Raw genomic sequence first — 20995 nt, 5'->3', positions numbered from 1 at the left:
CATTTATTTGTTATTAATTGAACTTGTACTCTCCAATGCTATTCGAAAATACAAGGTGCGCGACGAATTTTTGCAGTAAATTTCAAATAGTAATTTCTCATGCTTGTGCATCATGATTTAGATATATTTGGCAGCACTGGATAGCTTATACTGTTAGGTGTAAGATTTAAACAAACAATGTTGAGTAAACGTAAAGATGTCGAAACAAGAGAGCAATCTGTCAGCCGTTGTCGCTTTGTTGCGCGCCGGAGTATGCATGAAAGAAATAATTCGGTCGGTAAATGTGTCTGAAAGAACAGTGTATAATATTAAAAAGGCTTGGGAAAATGATAAGACGGAGCACCTGCTCATACTGCTAATAAAGCACAGAAATGGCTTACGGAAAATATTTCGTAAATTTGGGAGGAAGAAATGTGGCTCCCAAGCAGTCCCGATATCAATCCATTGGATTATTTTGTATAGGGCTTCGTCCAACGGGATACCAATAGAACCCCTCACACCACACTTAAGTCGCTAAAAGCTAAAATCAAGGCAGTGATGACATCTATGGATCGAAACATTTTAAAACGTGCATACTGCAGTTTCCGGAAGCGTCTAACTACAGTCGTCGAAAGGGAAGGCAATTTTTTTTAATAAATTTACTAACAACTTCCGTATGTTGCGAAAGAAAATAAATCGCACAAAATTCATTGCTAGAATAACTAACTGGTGTATTTTTTCTCAAATATGCCATTTACTGCAAAAATTCGTCACGCACCCTGTAGTGTATAACAGCATATCCTTAAATTTAGATGGTTTCTTCTTCTTTGATTTTCTTCTTTCTTTGATTTTCTTCTTTCTTTGATTTTCTTCTTGATTTCCTCGGTGTATCGTCTTGAACTGAAGTGATTGTCCCCGAATACTAGATTCTTCATCTACGGTAAATTCAGCAGTGGAACCTCCTTCGGTATCGGTTGGTTCTGTTGGTGCACTGTCGAGTTCCGGAACCTTTTTGGCATCCTGTACGTTTCGAGAAATCTGAACACCACGGCTCCTTCCCGGGCTATCACTGTATTCTTTTCTGTTCCATCGTTGGATCGCTCTTCAATCGCTTTGACCTGCATATTAGGACAGTATCACCAACCACAATGTTGGATGCTTTTGCTCCTCTTTTATTGTTTAGAAAGAGCATCTTTTTCTCGTATATCATTGCGATCTAGTATTCCACGAGTCTCCCAGAGATGTGGGAACGTACCTCGGTATTTCCATCCGATTAATAACTCGAAAGGGGTAACTCCCAGTCGGGACAATGGTCTGACCTTGTTGTGCATATGAACTTATCTGTCCAACGCCGAGCTCCAGTTAACTTTCTCGATTTTTGCTGCAGCCAATGCGTCTTTTATCCCTTTATTCTGTCTTTCGACAGCATCATAAGACTGGCCGTACAGAGGAATTGATTTCCATATCTTAACACCTTTTTCCTCCCATGTCTTGATAAACCTTTCACTCTGAAATGGCGGACCATTGTCGCTCTGGACAGCTTACGGGTATCCCCAGTTCTCGAAAATCCGATTCAGTGCCATATTTGCGGCTTCGGCATCAATTGTTTTCATTTCGATGACATGCAAGTATCGTGAATAGGTGTCCACCACTACCAAGAATTCGCCATACCCAAACTCATTGTCAGTGAAAAAATCTATTTGTAGAATCTCCCAAGGACCTTGGGGGAGAGTTCTACAAGAAAGTGGAATGGGAGGATTTTTTCGCGATAAGAGGAAACACGTATCACACTGTTCGACGAATACTTCTGCCTCTTTGGCCAGCCCTGGCTACCAGAAATACTCGCTGCGCCATTGTCCTGATTCGACGACGCATTTTAGAATGCCTTTCTGGATGCTTCGAGAGTAACCATCCGTACGAACCAAGAATAGACCAATAACTGACTTGATATTTCAATGACGATTCTCTCCATTCACAACTCTCATCAAAATAAGTGTTTCCAGAGGTTGCTAATAAATTGTATCTAGTACCTTCATTCCCTACAGCTATCTGGATGAATAGACAGAATTGTGAAGAATAAGAGATTTAATTTAAAAAAAAAGAAAAAAATAACGTGATACAAATGAGAATAAAAGGACATTGTTAGGGATATCGGATAAAGAAAATTTGTCTTCACTCCGTTGTCTATACTAACATAAATATTAACTTTTCAGTACTCGCGCTGGTGTATATATTTAAACACGAAAAAATATGTAAAATCTACTGACGTTGGAACTCGCTCAACGTGAAACTAAACATGATTCATGAAATTTAATACTCACGTCCAATAGACCCATACTTGAAGAATATTACTGAAAGGTTATTTACTGCAAGGAATTTACTGACACGATAAAAAAATTGATTTCTGAAGATTCCCAAGATTCTGGGGCTTTTAAATTTGTGTAATTTGTGATGCAAGATTAGGTAATAAAAATGTACGATTTAGAAAAAAAAATCAACATCACAGATTTGAAAAAAAAAATCATACTTATGGGTCGTGGAGTCATAATTGTCAAAGCTCTGAGACTTGGAAGCATTTGAAGAGTTATAATAAATTACAGAACAATCTATAGAACCTTGCGGACATCTAGAATTTTTAGTAAAATTTAAAAGTATTCAAAGTGTTGAATACAAACAAATATTGAGGAAGATTCCCACAAAATTTTCGAAGAAGTTCTGATCAGAATTTCAGAATTTATTATGACATGAAGTCCTCAAAAATCGTTAGATGAATTTGGAGGGATTTCTGAGGAGAAGAATGCAAGTTCTAAATTAAATTCTAAGGGAATTTTAGAAGATTTCAAAAAGCGTTGTGAAAAAAAAATTTAATTACATTTCCTACGTGATTCTGAGGAGATTTGTGTGGGAATCGTGAGAAAAGTGACAGATGAATTTTAAGAAGAATTCCAAGATAATTATGATGAGAATTCAACAAAAACAGAATTCTATGGGTTTTTGCGGATAATTTCAACTCTAGTGCGAAAAATTCATCACCGAGCTCCATCAAAATGAATTGCAAAAAAAAAATTGCTGAAATTTCAAAGGAATCAAAGTATCCGAATAGGTTTAGGGGAATTCTAAGAAGGATACCAATCAAATTCTTAGAAGGGGTTTCAAGGAAATTCCAAAAAGAATTCAACGGTTATTATTATGCGGAGTGTTTTCTGGATAATTTCAAAAGCAGGTGATTCAGAGCAGAATTCCAAGTTAATTCTGGAATTCATATCATGAGAATTTTGAATAAAGAAACCAAGAAAAAATACATAGTTGAAGATGCTAATTTCAAATAACAGACTGTAGTGGTAATTTTTATACGATAGATGGAGTAGATTCAGTAGATTCATCTACTCCATCTATCGTATAAAAATTACCACTACAGTCTGTTATTTGAAATTAGCATCTTCAACTATGTAAATCGTTGACTTCACGTAGAAGTAATACTAAAAACATATAGTCAAAGTAAGAAAAAATAGTTCAGTTTCGGTTTTTACAAATATGTGTTTCCAAAGTACAGCATCTTCTATATTTTCTTGTAAAGCTGATGCACTTTACATCTGAAATTGAAACGACAAACATCAATTTTAAATATTGCTGAGTGATTAAATTCTACAAACAATAAGACGAGAAACTGAAGAAAATTACGCAGCAAATAGAGCGAGATATTCATTTGGTAAAGAATCACTCTGGTTAAATGGTTTATTATGAAATTCTGGTGAAAAAATGTGTTCCTATGGTATGGTTAATTTATGTTTCGAACCGCTCGTCAAATTCCCGGTTTTTTTCCCGGTTCAAATCATAAACAAATTCCGGTTTATAATATACAGCAAAAATAGTACTCAATGATTTTGTTTAAACGGGTTCAAGTGCAAATTTGCGATGATATTTGTAGGTAAATTGTCTTCAAAAGCAAAACAAAATGATTTTTTTTTAAGTTGAAAGTACAATTCAACGAAATTGCTCACTTGATATATTAAAAAATAATCCATCGATTTAACAAACAGTTAACCATCAATTATAGGTCAGCAAATAATAATTAGGAATTTTTCAGTCAAGCGTGTAAGTCAACTAGAAGTGATGCTCAAAGTGAAGTATGAAATATATCAAGTAGGGGAAATGGATGTAATTTCGGCCTAAATGCTTCTAATATGGGCCCATACATAAATTCAGCAATCGACTAAATTTTCAATAGCTATTAAAAATATCTATTGGTACCATCCTAATGACGCGTTCATCTAGATAAAATTGATAAATAACAGATTTTTAACGATGGGCCCAATCTTAGATCCATAGACCAACATTAGAGCCTTTTTCCCTATCAAGTTAACTTTTGGTCAACCAATATTTGTATGGTCAGACCGTACGCTATTGATCCGAATGGGTCATTAAGGACTGTTCAGTTTATAAAACGGGAACACACTTTCAGCCACAAATTTATTATTTGACAACTTAGCTTAATACATTCTTGGGCAGGTTTTAAACTCTACTTATAAGCAACATGAGAAAAATAATAATTAGATAGTATGTAATTTTTGAAATTTTTTGAATCACATGTGCTCTAAACTGAAATTTGTATACCCATGTCAATATAACTTGATCACCAGGATAAATTTATCAATTGTGTCAAGCCAGACATTATTTATTTCAGCTCAACTTCAAAAAAAAAAATGATATTCACCAACGAAAATAATTATGAAATTCGTAGAACAAAGTGTTTTCAATTTTCAGTGTCATTTTTCGTTCAACGATTTCAGGATTTTAACAATATTTCTACACCCAACCGGTGGATGTAAGATTCGCTTACAATTATGTGGGATTCATCATCAGAGGATGTAAGTGGAGACCGCATGAACCGAGGATGCGATATACCTAGCTGCGGACCGATGTAAGAAAATTGGAGACCGAAAAATGTGGAGTTGTATTAGTGAGTGAAATTAATTATGTCGAAAAAAATAGAAAAATGGTAGCCGACTGGACTCGAACCACGGACGTTGCGACTATCAGACCTGTGCTTGCTCCACTGCTCTCTCCATGCTTCTGAATATGGTCAGCCTAAAAGCAAACATGAAGCGCTCATTTTCTCGCATGCTCGACTTCGTATGCTTTTTCTGCTGGAGAGATTCGAGTTAAGTGTGTGCGTCGTTCTACAATATTCTACAATGTACGTCGTTCTACAAGCTTACTGGTATAGTCGAAACCGTAGATGGAACACGAAATAAAAAAAGACAAAAAACCATTACATCGCCTGCATGGTCAATTTCTAACATTCGTTGCGATGTTCATGAACAGAGGATGATAGGAAACGGAACTAACATTCATTGTAATAGATTTTTGGTTTGCGTGTATATATTCTGAATTCGGATTCTACCTATTAATGTAAATTTAAGCTATCAAGTGACAGATACCATTAAATTTTAATTGAAATACTTAAAAAATAGTTCTGACTATTCAATCTGTCAATACACTTTTTATCACATTGTGTTTTAATTGAGTGATCTAACAAGTGTAAAAAACGAGATTTTTTACCTAACGGGTTAAGTGTGTGAAGCGGATCCCATGGACAAAAAAAACAAAAAACCTTGTTTGATTACGCGAGAAAACAAAATATTGTTTTTAGGGTATTTTGTAAATCTTTTTTTTTTGTACCTTGGTTTGATTGCTGATTCTGAAGTTACGCGTTTGATTATCATTAATTTAAACATTGCATAATTTTGATTGGAAAATAATCTATTTATGTCCTGAAGAAACAATTCGAATACACTGAAAAAGCTATCGACATTTATTGTTGTCCGTTTTATAAACTGAACAGTCCTTAGATCGAATTGTAAAGAGTGAGAGATTGAATTAATAATTTGTTCAAGAGATCAAGGGAAAATTGTCGGAGATCTCGGAGTATGGAAATATTTTAACACTCCGTAGTCCATACTAATAGAAATATTAAAAATGGGATTATGGGAAAATTTATAAGATTCTGAAGCTTCAAGATTTGTTAGAAGCATTAGACCATTATATTTTTCTCGACATTTGTTATTTATAAAAACTTTAAGATCATCTTATCAAGAAAATAAAATCTGGATTTTTGAAATATGGGATAAGGGCAAATAACTCAAAATAACTCTCGAATGCTTCAAGCTCCTTGTTCCGTATATGTTGCTGAGCTGGCGGCAATACATTATACGCTAGAAACGATCGCCTCACTTGCACCAGATCATTATTTTATTTTTACGGATAGTCTCAGTTCTGTCGAGGCTATTCGATCCATGAGGCCGGTAAAGCACTCCTCGTATTTTCTCATGAAAATACGAGAGCTTCTGAGTGCTTTATCTTTAAGATCTTTTGTCATCACCTTTGCATGGGTCCCATCTCATTGCTTGATTCCGGGCAATGAGAAGGCGGACTCACTTGCTAAGGTGGGCGCTATGCAAGGCGATATTTACGATCGACAAATCGCCTACAATGAATTTTTCTTCATTTATCGTCAACAGTCGCTCGCCAGCTGGCAAAATAAATGGAGAGAAGGAAGTTTGGGACGATGGCTATTCTCGATCATCCCTAAGGTGTCGAAGAGTCCTTGGTTCAAGGGGTTGGATGTGGGTCGAGACTTCATTCGTCTGATGTCTCGCCTCATGTCCAATCACTATTCGTTAAACGCTCACTTGTTTCGTGTTGGGCTGGGAGACAGCAATCTCTGTGAATGTGGACAAGGTTACCAGGACGCAGATCACATTATTTGGTCTTGTGCTGAGCATCGCGGAGTCAGATCTGAACTGTACGATTCCCTTCGGGCTCGAGGTAGACAACCTAATGTTCCAGTTCGGGATATTTTGGCTAGACGTGATCTGGAGTTTATGAAACTCATATATGTTTACTTTAAGAATACTAACCTTAGATTGTAAGTTTGATTAACCTTGTGTTTAGTTTGTGTATTGTGCGTGTAGTTTTTTTTTTACGTTTGTCTTCAAGATGAATAGAAATAAGTTCATGTTTTAGGATTAATTAAATATTTGTATAATAAATCATATTTCAAACCTCCTTCTCCCTTTCCCCATCCAAAAAATTGTAAATCTCCACTAACCTCGAGACGACCGCGAGTAATCGGTTCAATTCCTTTAACTCTAGATTTAAGACATGAATCATGTATAATGCAAATGATAACTCGGCTCTGTAAAGTTTATTCGATTGAGCCTGTACAAATAAATAAATTAATTAAAAAAAAAAAAAAACTCAAAATATTGTGTTTCGGAAAATTTCAATGATCTCATTTTGGTCCTGGAAATCTTTCAAGGCTCTGCAACTTGGAAGAATGTTTAAGACTTCAGCAAATAAAAAAATCGTTTAAATTCTGAGAGGATTAGCTATGGAAAATTTAAACTGATTTAAGTGTAAATTCAAGAGAAAAACTAAGAAGAAGATCTAATACAAACCTGGAAAACATCCTAATAGAGTTTTGGGGCCTTCCTTAGCTCAGTCGGTAAAGGCGCTGCTACAAATCAAGACCATGCTGGAGGTGGCTGGGTTCGATTCCCGGTGTTGACTAGGATTTTTTTCGGATGGCAAAATTTCTCGACTTCCCTGGTCATAATAATAATTATGCATGCCACACAATTACTTATACAAAAATGGTACAGGCATCGAAAGCTCTCAATTAATAACTGTGGAAGTGCATCTAGAACACTAAGTTGAGATAACGCAATAAGCTAATATTTGATAAGCAATAAGCTTGAATTGCGAAGAAGAAGAAGAAGAAAAATAATAATAATAATAATAATAAGAAGAATAAGAATAAGAAGAGACCTGATTAGGAATCCAAGATAATTCTGAGATAATGTCCGAAGGAATTCTGAGATAAATTCCAAGGAATTTCAAGAGAGACGAAAGAAAATGCTGAATTGAATTCCTAGGTAATTTCTAGAATAATTCCATGGTACCGTATGCGTGATAATGTTTGCACCATCGTACAAATAAGGTTCCCGTTTCACCTGTGCATACAATGCCTTGGTTTTCTTTGCATGCACGTAACCTATAGCTCATACCGTAGTAGGCTGTGTATAAAAGAAAATGATTTACTTAGTTTGACAGTGGCACCATGACGAAGAGGCAGCGTACTCGTGATTTGTCCCACGCGCAAATGTCGCAAAAATACATTTCAATCGCCGTGGGAGTGTCCCGGTGGACCGTCAAAAGGGTTTTAGACCGAGAAAAGAAAGGACAACAATCCGCGAAGGTGGCCACAGGTCGTCCGACGTCAGGTTATCGCTGCTATCAAAAGGAAGATTCGGGTGAATCCAGTGCGTTCAATAAGGAAAATGGCAAAGGAACACGGGATCAGTGACTTTACGGCACGGAAGATCGTAAAGGAAGATTGCGGGGCGAAGTCGAGGGCACGGAAAAAAACTCACATTCGATGGCAAAAAATTGACCCGGTGTTTATTCCAGAAGGCGACAAGGTCTACATCGGGATTTTAAGTAAGTATGATCTTCCGTGGATCAAAGAACAGTAAGGTCCGAAGCCAAATGTTGTATTTCAACCAAATGGGGCTCCGTGTCACACCTCGAACCACACTCAGAAGTCGTTGCAGGAACATCTTCCGTTCTGGGCGAAGGATATGTGGTCGCCATCCAACCCCGATCTTAATCCGCTGGATTACTCAAAAACAAACAAAGAATAATATTAACAGGATTTAAAGGGTATTTTGAGGATAAGTTGAAAAGAAACAGACTCAGGACGATTCCTGAGGGGAGTGTTTTATAGCCTAGTATACACATCCTAGGATCCCCGAGTATCATTTTGATTAAAATTTTGAGCATTCTTAGGTTAATATTAAAGGAACTCTTTGGAGGAAATTATTAGGGGAGTTCTGAAGGGAATTCTAAGACACGAGAAGAGTTCCAAGGGTATTTTTTGTGAGTTGAAGGAGAGTATCATGATTATTCGTAGCTGAATTCCAAAGTTCTCATTTCATTTTTCATTTTCATTTTGCAGCGCAGGGTTAGGCAGTAAGAGCGCAACTCAATCCAAGGCCGATAGTAAAGGAAGGGTAATGGCTGACTCGCCACATGCAAACTACATGATCGCAATGGGAAGGGATAATGATAAGATTGAGGTAGGTGGTAGGATGCTTTTTGGATATATTTGGCCACTGCAAAATGATATGGAATGTGTAAGCTGGAAATAATTTGTAATTTGAATGAGTTATTTAATTATACATCAATTCATTACTGAGAGTTTTGCTCTACTTTGAATCAAATTTAAGTTACTTAAAACTGTCGATACTTCTCTTAGCGTGCTCGCCTAGATTCTAAACACCGAATACAAAAAAGAAGAAAAAACCCATAATTTTTAAACCCTTGTTTCCCAAAATTTAGGAAAAAGGCCTAATAAATAATATGTACAGCATTTATAATAACCCGGAGCGGTTCAATTGAATATCCTACTACACAAAAATAAGATTAAATACAATTAGATTGGTCTCACCCGATATTCTTGAAATACTTGACGTTATGAATGAAAAATTGCCATTTCCAGACTTCGGGTTGTTAGTTTTCTTGAAGATCTTGTGCTTAATGCTGGATTTGTCTTTCGCTTCGTAAGAATTATCTCTATAAATAGATTTAAAAAAAACAACAACGCTTTCCACCCACAAGCTGTAGACCGAGTGCAGAATCTTTGTGATGATACTTTTTAAACGTGCATACCCATAGAAATAAATCCAATTCAATATAGGATTTATTAAAAAAACAGATGATTTATACTATGACTACTGTGACTAAATCCAGCATTCCTACTGAAATGTCAAATGCTGTACTTAATCATTTATTATAAGTACAGAGCAAAAAACAATGTCCGGTGATGATTTATCTGTTAATATGCTTTTATAAGCGAGTTCAAATGCACTTTTGGTAAGCATCAACACTTATCTTGCAACACTAGTGTGCATCTTTCCAATGTGGTAAAGATCCAGATCAGCCCTGGGACTTGGTAGCCTAATTACACTACCTCAAGGGCTGATTATTTGTAGATGAATTCCAAGGCTATCATTGCGAAAAAAAAACATCTGTTCATTATAAATAGGTTAATATTAAAGGCTGAAAGCCTCCCTAATAAAGATAAGGTTAATATTAAACACAAAATTTGCACATAAGTGATAATGTTGACATCAGCATGACTCAGAGATCATGGAAATTTCAGAAAAAAAATCACATGGCCAGTCTAGGGGTCCAGTTTTTTGCCTAAGGGTCTAACTCAAATTTGAAATAAATACCCAAGTAACATTGCAAGTGTTATCAAGGTTTTAAAGCATTCTACAAGCTCAATTCATGGTCTACAGAACCCTTATAAAACCAAAATTGTTACTTGGGTAGTCATGGTTGTCATTTTCCGTCAAATTTTAGTTATCTTCAGGCCTTTTGAAAGGTATGGAGCTTGAGATGGAACCCACGGTCTTCTGCTAAGTAGGCAAACACGTTTGCCACTAGGCAAACGAGCTCTTTTTATTACAACACACCAATGACCGATTTAGTGACTTATATTTCCTTAAGGTTTTGCAAAATGGTATTATTGAGTTTTCGACATCGCGGATTAATGTATTACCTTTGAGCTTGTATGAACCCAGCACTCATTCAACTGTCAGTTTCGATCGATGAAAAACTCCCAACGCTGTCAACGCCCCCATTTCCCTTCGCATAATCAAATTTAGCCCGCCATGATGAAGCGATTCCGAAAACCACATCTGTAATCGTTCCGGTTCATACGGAATGTGGAATTTAAAATCGATTTCAACGGGGCAACGCAAGTGGTGGTGGTTCTGGCTGGTGGTTCCCCTCGCATAAATCGGGAATCAATTTCGCCGACCGAGAAAAAAAAAACAGCAAATGCGGAGCTTATGTAGATATAGCGTCTGCTCACTTTGGTGATCACTCGCCTCATATTTTGCCGATCAGTGGTGGCGGCGGCGGAGGCGATAAAAGTAGTGAAATCATGATGAGAATCAAATTCGATTTTGATGTGCGGCTTTTCGAACCACACCTCCGTCCCACCAAACACGCAGCAACTGATTGCTTTCGCCGTCGGGATTTGCACATTTCGTGAAGGTCGCGGGCGCTCACATCGCAACTATTCCCGGTGACGACGGCGCTTGACTTGGGAAAATTAGATTACTGACTCGGGTAAAATTACTCCAAAAATCCGATTCCCATCGCTATTAAATGTGGGAAGTGGAATCATAAACAGTGCTCGCGAGGATTTACGCAATATTTACTTAATCAACGTGCCTTCTGGCCATGCAGGACGAAGCGTAGTAAAGCCGAGCAGCATGGCAAGTGAAAGTTTGTAAATATTGGTCTGCTGAAGCTAATTACTGGTCACAGGAGCCTGCAGTCGAATAATTATACGCAAACATGAATGCATGCATCATTAATAGACGGGTACGAAAGGAGAAAGTCAAAAGGAAAAAAAAAAATAGAATGGGGTTGTCCATAGATTACGAAAGCGACATTATAAAGAGATGTTGAAAATTGTAAACAACGAAAAACTTTATATGCAACTTCGAATGACTCACCAAGGAGCTGCTCAGTGGAAATTGTATGCCAAACGATAATTTAAGAACTAATCATTCCCTCAGGACAAAAAATTAAGCGCGTGCAAAAGTGCTTCCATAATTACTACTACATGCCCCAGGAACGTTCGTGACCGGTAAGCCAATCAACACGTTATCACCAACACGCACCACGACTCGTCAACAACGGCCAGTAACAAACCATATAAAACCGATGACGATGATGATGATGATGATGTTGATAGTGACGGTGGCTCAAGCATCCAAGACGACATCGTTACCCGCACGCGAATCCGCTCACGCAAACAACGGTGGTGTGTCTGTACCATCCATCCCCTCTCGCATATATTCCGCGATAGAACTATGTTTGGAAGGAAATTAAGACCATCGCTTTTCCATCTTCTCAAGCATCCTACTGCGGAAAAGCTACTCTAGGAAGAACTCCAACGTGCAAGAAAGGGTACCGTAATCCGGGGGCGAATTGATCACCGGAGTTGAAATTGATCGTTATGGGTTGCGTTTTTAGTTGTAACGTAGAAAATTTTCGGCTATAGATCTTGATAGCATTTCATCATGAGACTCCAATTATTGCGTTAATGCGTTTCTCATAACAAAAAAGTAGATTTTACTGCATAAATTTCAATTTTATTTAACTGACGGTTAATAGCATTCTATATAGAAACGATCAAAGGGTTGCAATGAATGTTGTTATTAGCTTGAAATTTGCATTTTTCATTTAACTAAGTGCCAATGAATCAAAAAAATCTTAAAATGTGTTCAATATTGAAAAATCAATGGTTTTTTGTGAAATCTAGATACAGAGATTTTCAAAGAAACTGCCAACATTTAGGCGGATTTTTGCATTTTAAGAAATCTCTTTTTTTATTTCTGCTGAAAATATACTTCGCAGAAGGTTATTTGTATATAATGTGGATTCAAGGAACTCAAATCTAAGAACAACATTTACTATACATATAAACAAAACACTCAATATGATAAGCAATCATGTACAACGATAGAGACCCATAGCTACTGATTTTAGTTCCATAAGTTTGTCAATTTCGTTTAATGTGAAACATTATTTATATATGGTTAATGTTCCTAATATCGGCCTAAGTGTCCCTAATATTGGGACCTTAAACAAAAGTATTAATTTGTATTGCTAGATGACGCATTGTTCTACGAAATATTGAAGAACGTGAGATTTTTATCGATGGGCCCAATCTTTCGATCCATACCCAAGTAACATTGAAAGTTTTATCGAAGTTTTAAAGCATGCTACAAGTGTAAATCATGGTCTGCAGAACCCTCATAAAACCAAAATTGTTACTTGGGTAGGGCAACATTTGGCCCATTTCATTATTAAGTGATCAATTTTCCCCAGGATTACGGTAATTTAAGACGATGCATGCGGAAAAAAAAGAGAATAGGACTTAAAAGCCCTTTTGACTGAGCGTGCGATAATCCAATCAGGCGGTGGAATTGAATTCGAGTAAACATTCGAACGTAATTTCCCATTTCCGGCGAGCGTTGGCGCTTCCGCCGAACGAGTTACTTTCTTCCGCTCGAAGCAGAAGAAACAGAAGTAACGCCCGCTTCCGTCGAAGGGAGGGGGGGGGGGGGAGAAGAAATCGAATTTCACCAGATTGACGATTAATTTTCCCTCATTTGGTACTTGTTTTGACAAATTGAAGCAGGAAGGCAAGGCAGAGAGCTCGTTTAGATCGTATAATTTGTTAAATTAACATTTATCAAACAGGAAATTCACGCACCTTCGGTTGTGTGGCTTTTTCGACAAGCATCGCGCTTCAATAAAATGGAATCCATACCCGGTTACTACCGACAACAACACGGTTCGGTTGAAAAGCTATGCATTCAATTCGGTCTCAATTGATTGCCCCATCGGATGTGTGTGCGAACATTAGTGGGTTGTGTTCGATTGGGAATGGGTGTGCGAAAACGGCAGCATGATCTTCGAGCCAAAGAAAATGAATAACGATTCAAAAAAATTAGATAGTCAATCAATGTTTGAATTTTTATAAAAAAAAATGGCGCTAGTTTGTATGGTTAATTGATTTGATGGCTTTTTTGTAAATTTTTCACATATGTTTATAAAATTCATTATTTATTGAAGCCTTATGATGAGCAGGAAAATGTTTTCCCTGCATAAACCACGCAGCCTACAAGTCAACCGGTGCACGCGGTGCAATTCAGTGCCCTGCTAATTATGCGTGTTTGTTTTCAACTTTTGAATGAATGGGTAAATTTAGTGCATTCAGATCGATGTAGAGGAACGAAGGTGTTTTCTGAAAAATGAACAATTGAACAAAGCTTGTATGTAAGCCTATTACGCAGAGATTGGTCTGCCAGACATTGGAAAAATCGTTCAACATTGCATGTAACACTCGCTCACTTGTATACAATATCAGAAAAGAGCGGAAACATGTGCGTGACCGATTTGTTTCATTGAACGTAGAAGCGAGCAAAACTTACAGCGAGTGGATTCAGAATGTAGCGGTGCGGAAGATTGCTCAGTGATTTCTTTTTCCATTCTGATTTGTTTCTGAGTTCAAAAATCTCGAGATTCTGACCAGATAGAAAGTTACTGTCCTGGGCAAAGTTGTTCTAGAGATCATAACCGTCTCGCTGGTGGAGAGTGGTTCAGTATTTTCTCACTACGCAGCGCTAGCGTACACGTGAAATTCTCATATATATATATAGGTCGGACTCGATTATCCGGAGACTCGATTATCCGGGGTTCGATTATCCGGAATTTTCGACTCGATTATCCGGAGGATTTTTATTTTGCCTTTTTTTTTAGTTTTTATGCAGAAATTTGAAATAATTAAGTATTATAATATACAATATGATTATTTTACCAATATTGGATGTAGCTTAGAGGAGGGGGCTGAAAGAGGGGTTGCTTTGTATATTGAAACTCGGTTATCTGCAGTGTATATAAAAATTAATTAATTCAAATGAATATATTTATTTTATATTCATTCATAATTTGAATACAGTGGTGACCCGATTTTGTCAGCCTGTAGAATTCAATTAGTATCGTTTGAGGTGAACTGTTTTCTACACTCATTGATGGTATTTTATTGATTGCAGGACTCAATAGTGACATTCTTTGAGAATTATATTCGGAAAATGGACTCTGAACACCACAGGGTGACCCTATGGAAGATGCGGAACAACGGTAAAAGTTTTCAATTCATAAAATTGGTCTTAGAGCTTCGCGGTTTTTTTTTATTGGTTGACAAGCTGGAGCTGCGTACCAGCTTAGTTTTCAAGACTTGACCCATTTGAATAAATTTTGCTTCTATCTTTGACAATACAGCAGAAGGACTAGCCTATGTTGGCAGCTTGAACACTGGATTCCGTGTGTATTGTTTCAAGATAGTTATAGAAAAAATGCTGTGACGTGTGCGCGTAGAAACATCCGCGTAGTAAACCGATTGAATAAGTAAATACGTTTTGAACGAAATATCTAAATTATGTAAGTTACGAAAACCGCGCGAATTCCGAAAGCCGTGCTAGACAACCAAAGCGAGAAAAAAAAGGCTTATTATCATTTAAAGAGTGCCACCAAAATAAATATGATAGCCTATGTTGGCAAGTTGATTAATTTTGGTTTCCTCCCTAAATAAAAAATAAATAAAATAAGAGTGATTTGCGGCAAAACCCACCAGTATCACACCTAACGTCAGTGCCTATACGTAAGCGTACTACGACGCGGCTCTCAATTAAAGGAGTAACAAGTGTGATACTATCACTGCTAGACTAGACCTTTGGTTCTCTCATGCAGTGGTTTATCAGAGAGGGGATGCTTAGTAATCCCCATTGCCTGCCCATGGCGCCATTATTTTGCGGCATGAGCCAGCATCGCCGGCCATAAACCTACCATCTCCAACAATCAACTATAAAGCATGAAATTAAACCCGCCCACCAACAGCAAGGTGCAAAAACTAGCCAAGGGGAGGGTCTTAGAGCTTCGTGTTTCTTCAATACAATAATCATGGTTAAATAAACTAGTAAAACTTGTCAGGCAACTTATTGTTTATTTAAGAATAAAACAAATTTATTCGTCCAGTAACAAATTATGAAAAAAAAATCAAACGTTTACGTTCAGTAAATCAATTTATTTCAGGAAAAACAAAAACAACTTCTTGAGTAGTGATATGCATAAAAGTAACAAAGCAAGAGATATAAAAATCAAACAATTACATTCCGTGAATCAATTATTTTCTCTAGAACATTTCTACGTACTTCTCGCAGCAGGAACTCCACGTCCTCTTCGTGTACGGTATTGTCCTGGTCCATCAATTTCTGCTGAATCGAAAGTAAGCGTTCTCGTACAACCGCCAACGGGATGTCATCTTCATCATCGAATTCTGATGCTATGTACAGAATTTTCCATGACTTGGCAATGGAATCAGCCGGTACCTCGTCCCAAGCCTCGGCTACCCAAAACATAGCATCCTAGATGTTGATTCTCTTGACCATGTCATCGAATCCTCCTTGGCGTCCAAGAAGCTCACGTAAAGCTTTTGCTTGTAGTTGGACTTGACCATCTGGATGACGTTTTGGTCCATTGGCTGCAACAAGGCTGTTGTGTTTGGTGGTAGGAAGATCGTAGAGATTGCTCCATCTGCAGTTCTAAGCTCGTCGGCGCTGCAATGTGCGGAACAGTTACCGGCAGTTTAGCACCTTCCAAAAGGAACAAACTCCTTCAAAAACCAATCCTTAAATAACTGCCGGGTCATCCAGGCATTTTTTGACGAGGCATAGTATACGGGCAGCTCATGGACGTTCTTCAATGCTCTTGGTCGTTTTGACTTTCCAATCATCATAAGCGGAAGTTTGAACGAACCATCGGCATTTGCGCAAGGCATAAACGTTACACGCTCCTTGTTCCCCTTTCTTCCTGGAGCTGATGATTCGTCCATTGTGACATATGTTGACGAAGGAGTACATTTGAAATAAAGCCCGCTCTCGTCAGCGTTGAAAATCTGGCTAGGATATAGGTGCCTAACGATGGTTGCAAAATGTTCAATGTACGAATCAACAATTGCAGCATTGTTAGAAAGTTTCAGAATCTTCTCACTAGGTAGCGCTCGTATACGTGTTAAGTTCTCGCATGTGATACATCACTAGATCCTGACCAGATAGAGAGTAAATATCTTTGGCAAAGTTGTTCAGGAAGTCAAGATCTTTTCGTTGGTGGACAGTTGTTCACTATTTTCTCACTACGTGGTGCTAGTATACATATGCAATTCTCGCATATACAATAGCTCGAGATCCTGAGCAGATAGAAAGTTACTGTCTTCGGCAAACTTTTTCAGGGGGTCAAGACTGTTTGGCTGGTGGACAGTAGCCCAGAATTTTCACACCACGTGGCGCTAGTAAACGTGTACAATTTTCGCGTATGCTATAGCTCGAGATCCTGAACAGGTAGACAATTACTGTCTTCGAAAAAGTTGTTCATGAGGTCAATGCCTATTGCTTGGTGCACAAAATATCTCGAGATTCTGATCAGATAGAAAGTTACTGTCGTCGACAAAGTTCTTCAAGAGGTCATAACTTTTTCGCTAGTGAAAAGTAGTTCAAAATTTTCTCACTACGTAGCGCTAGTATACACTTGAAATTCTCGCATGTGGTTTGTTTCGAGATCCTGACCAGATAGAAAGTTACTGTTTGCGACAAAGTTGTTCAGGAGGTCAAAACCTATTGTTTGGTGTACAATAGTTGAGAATTTCCTAAGCGGTGCTAGTATACACGTGAAATTTTCACATATAAAATTTCATGAGATCCTGACCAAATAGAATGTTACTGTCTTGGGCAAAGTTGTTCAAGCCAAGGCCTTTTGGCTGGTGTGTAGAAATTCATTTTTTTTTCACATCATTGTGCTTGTATACACGTGCAATTCTCGCATGAGATATATTTCGAGACCTACTAAACTGTTTTTCGGCAAAGTTGTCCAGGAGATCAAAACTTTTTCATTGGTCGACAGTACAGAATTTTCTCACTACGTGGCGCTAGGATATACGTGAAATCTTCGCATACATAATATCTCGAGATCCTGATCAGCTAGAAATTTACTGCTGTTAAGGAGATAAAGATCTTTTGGCTGATGAAAAGTAGTTCAGAAATTTCTCAAAACTTGGCGGGCAATTCTCTCTCAATTTACGTCACCCTAAGTGGGATAAAACATCAATATCGCTGAAACTTCCACCAAATGAATGTTTAGAGTCTCCCTTTCATTTTAGGCTAATTTCAAAACGTCTTATCGACGCTAACGCTAAATGTCTTATCGAGGGGTCTAGAACACACAAAAAATCCCTGTATTTACGTGTAAACGGACAACGAGACTAACTCAGCGAGTGAGGCACTTTTTCTCAGTTGGATGGAGAAATTTATAAAACCGTACACTCCCGATTATAAGTTTAAGGACACCCCCAAAGTTACAATATTTTTCAAAATGTAGTCTGAAGAATCATGATTGATTGACTCAGAACTGTGTTGAAAATAAATATTTGAAATTAAAAGTAGTAGTAGCACCCTTATGCTATACCATTCATACCATTCAAATAACCTAGGGAGATCAAACATTGCACGTAAAATGAGAGAACTTTGAACAAAACACATTTGGGGGTGTATTTAAGCTTATGATCGGGAGTGTAGGTTACTCAGCGCTTAATGAACTACGCTTTTGGAAATTTCTCCAGACAACTGAGTAAAGCAATCTTACGAGTGACTATATTTTATACATTTTACATTACATTACACATTTTAGACGAACTGAATAGATTCTTCTCGTTTAGATTTAGGATAAGGTGTATGTAACAATAAATTCGACGTCACACTCCTAGCAGCGTAGGAATAGCGGTATAAAGAAAGAGATGATAATTTCATATTATCAGGCCTTTTGTTTATGACTTTGGGTGTACCTACACCCTTAGAATGTTTTACCAAGATGGGCACCACCGAGCAGCTCGGTATTTTATTTTGCTGGATCTCAGCGAAAAACTTGCCACGTGGTGAGAAAATTCTTAACTACTGTCTACCAGCTAAAAAGTCTTGACCCCCTAAACAACTTTGCCGAAGACAGCAACTTTCTAGCTGATCTCGAGCTGAATATGAGAGAAAGGCACGTATATACTAGCGCCGCATAGTGAGAAAATTCTGAACTATTGTCACTCAACAAAAAGATCTTGACTTGCTGAAAAACTTTGCCGAATTCTTTCTATCTGGTCAGGATCAACAGATATTTTATATGCGAGAATTTAACATGTATAGTAGCGCTGTGAAGTGAGGAAACTCTGAACTACTATGCCGAAGACAGTACCTTTCTATCTGGTCGGGAAGTCGAGATATTTTATATGAGAATTTCACGTGTATACTAGCGTCGCGTAGTGAGCAAAATATGAACTATTGAGAACCATACTATAGACTTTGACCTCCTGAAAAACTTTTTTGAAAGACAATAACTTTCCATCTGGTCAGGATCTCAAGATATTCCATGTTGTAATGAATTAAGTCAAATCCCACGTAGTATGGTCACAGTTTACGCGGTTTCTATTTACATTTTCCCTATTATCCGCATTTTTTTTGGTGTTTACTGTAATCAAAGTTTAGCTTGTTTAGATCAAAACAAGTTTTTTGAGGAATACTCGTTGGTTTCAGATACCAATCCATCAGCAACAAAATGGCAGTGGAAAACTCATGTGTGTTGTACAAAGTACAACAGCACGAGTAACGGAGGGTTAATTTTTCTTTCTAGCTTCATATCAGCGTTGACAGATTGTTTTCAAAAGTTTTAAAAATTTGCTATTCATCGGCATTTACTATTTTAATTTCAATTATATTTTTACCGTTTTTGAAGGCAAAAATTTAAACTTTTGGACTAAGATCGGAAAATTTACTATCCAGGATAAGTCGGAAGAAAATTCCTGGGAATGAGCTCTTCTGGAGGAAGTTTGAAGAAAGTTCAATTCAAAGTCGGATTCGGGGAACTTCCATGACAAATATTGGGAAACGTCTGGACACATCCAGAGGAAACCAGAAAGGTTCCGGAAATCTGACGAAAATTCACTTCCAAGAAGCTTAGAAAAAACCTTCCAATAGAAGTTGGGTAAACCTCCGGAGGAGCTGATGGAGAAACTTCCGGATGAATATGATAGAAACTTCTGAGAGAATGTGATAGATACTTCCGGTAGAAGTTTAAAGGAACTTCCTGGAAAAGACGGAAGAAACATCCTGGAAAAACACTGGAAGAAACTTCCTAAGATAATTTGGAAGAAACTTCTGGAGAAAGTCGGAAGCTTCTTCCGGTGGAAGATAGAGGGTTTACGGGGCAGTCGTTAGAAACTTCCAGAACAAGTTTGGAAAAAATTCCGGAAGAAAGAGATTACTGGGGGATGTCGAAAAAAATCGAGTGATGATCGGCAGAATCTTCTAGGAAAAGTTACACGCTATTTCTGAACAACATAAATTTTAGTAGGATCTACTCATATCCATCAAAAGTAGGGCTAGAAAAAGCTCCCGAGGGAAGTTCAAATAACTTTCCGGAAGAAATCAGAAAATAACTTCCCTAAACACGCTTGTCACAAATCGGTTGTTGAAACTTCTAAACGACTCAGTCATAAATAGGTTGCTACACCTTTTCGCGACAGAAGTGTGCTACTCGGGTTACAGAGTAAGGTGGAAAACAATTCCAGGGGAAATTTGGAAGAAACTTCAGTAAGTTAAATTTGATCACTGGATAAAAGTATTTCCCGATTCTCAGGAATTACCAGGATGAGCTCAGTAATCACAGGGCCGTCTTACCCAAGTAGCACACTTTCATCACTATAAGTTACAGCAACTTGTTTATGACTGAAATAAGTCGTATATAAGTTTCTACAATTGATTTGTGACAAGCGTGCTACTAGGGTAACTTCCCTTCAATCCTTTCTCGATCTAATTTATGTTTCTAACCTGCTTTTATTTTTACACTAAATCCTGCTTTTATTTTCTACCTGCTTTTATTTTTACAACTAAATCTGTTTACGAATCCTCATACTTACGAATTTTTTATTAGAAGTGTTGGTATCAATATTGATAAATATTTCCTACTCAAGATTCATGATCAGTAACCAATTAAGTCTTGTTTATATCATCCTTCAATTTATTTTTACTCATTTTAATCTATCGTGAGCAGTTGGTGCTCATTTAAATATTCTGAGGATTATTTCCACATTTGGGGAAACCAATTTCTCAAATAGAAATTTTGGTTTTATCACAGCCTTGTTGCTCGTGATTTGGTTTTCTATAAATATTTAGACTTTCTTGACGAAATATGAAAGATGCCAAAATCATCTCTGGATTTTAGCGGCACCGGTGGTGGTGTAGTGGTAAGCGTGATTACCTCTCACCCCAGA

At 37.5% G+C, this 20995-nt stretch overlaps 1 protein-coding gene across 1 annotated transcript; it reads right to left on the bottom strand.

Annotated features, from left to right (window-relative positions):
- Positions 1-914: 914 nt before the first annotated feature.
- On the bottom strand, positions 915-16522 carry LOC135697368 (jerky protein homolog-like). The gene is made up of 4 exons (XM_065216982.1): positions 16302-16522; positions 16115-16247; positions 15843-16055; positions 915-1097 (listed from the first exon to the last, which is right to left on the bottom strand). Exons 1-4 carry the CDS (start codon positions 16520-16522, stop codon positions 915-917), a joined length of 750 nt encoding a protein of 249 aa, XP_065073054.1.
- Between the last annotated feature and the right edge of the window lie 4473 nt (positions 16523-20995).

The sequence above is a fragment of the Ochlerotatus camptorhynchus genome, unplaced genomic scaffold (assembly GCF_037179485.1).
Source record: "Ochlerotatus camptorhynchus isolate MF236.1 unplaced genomic scaffold, CSIRO-AGI_Acam_v1.1 ptg000070l, whole genome shotgun sequence".
NCBI lineage: Eukaryota > Metazoa > Arthropoda > Insecta > Diptera > Culicidae > Ochlerotatus > Ochlerotatus camptorhynchus.
The sequence above is the reverse complement of the archived record's forward strand: the minus strand, read 5'-3'. Positions and strand labels throughout refer to the sequence as shown.

Bases quoted from the DNA above. Each gene is read 5' to 3' on its own strand.
- LOC135697368 (XM_065216982.1), bottom strand. From the start codon at position 16,522: ATGGACGAATCATCAGCTCCAGGAAGAAAGGGGAACAAGGAGCGTGTA. The intron at 16,248-16,301 runs GTTTGTTCCTTT...CGCACATTGCAG, and splicing joins AAGGATTGGTTTTTGAAGGA to CGCCGACGAGCTTAGAACTG. The intron at 16,056-16,114 runs GTGAGCTTCTTG...ATCAACATCTAG, and splicing joins ACTACAAGCAAAAGCTTTAC to GATGCTATGTTTTGGGTAGC.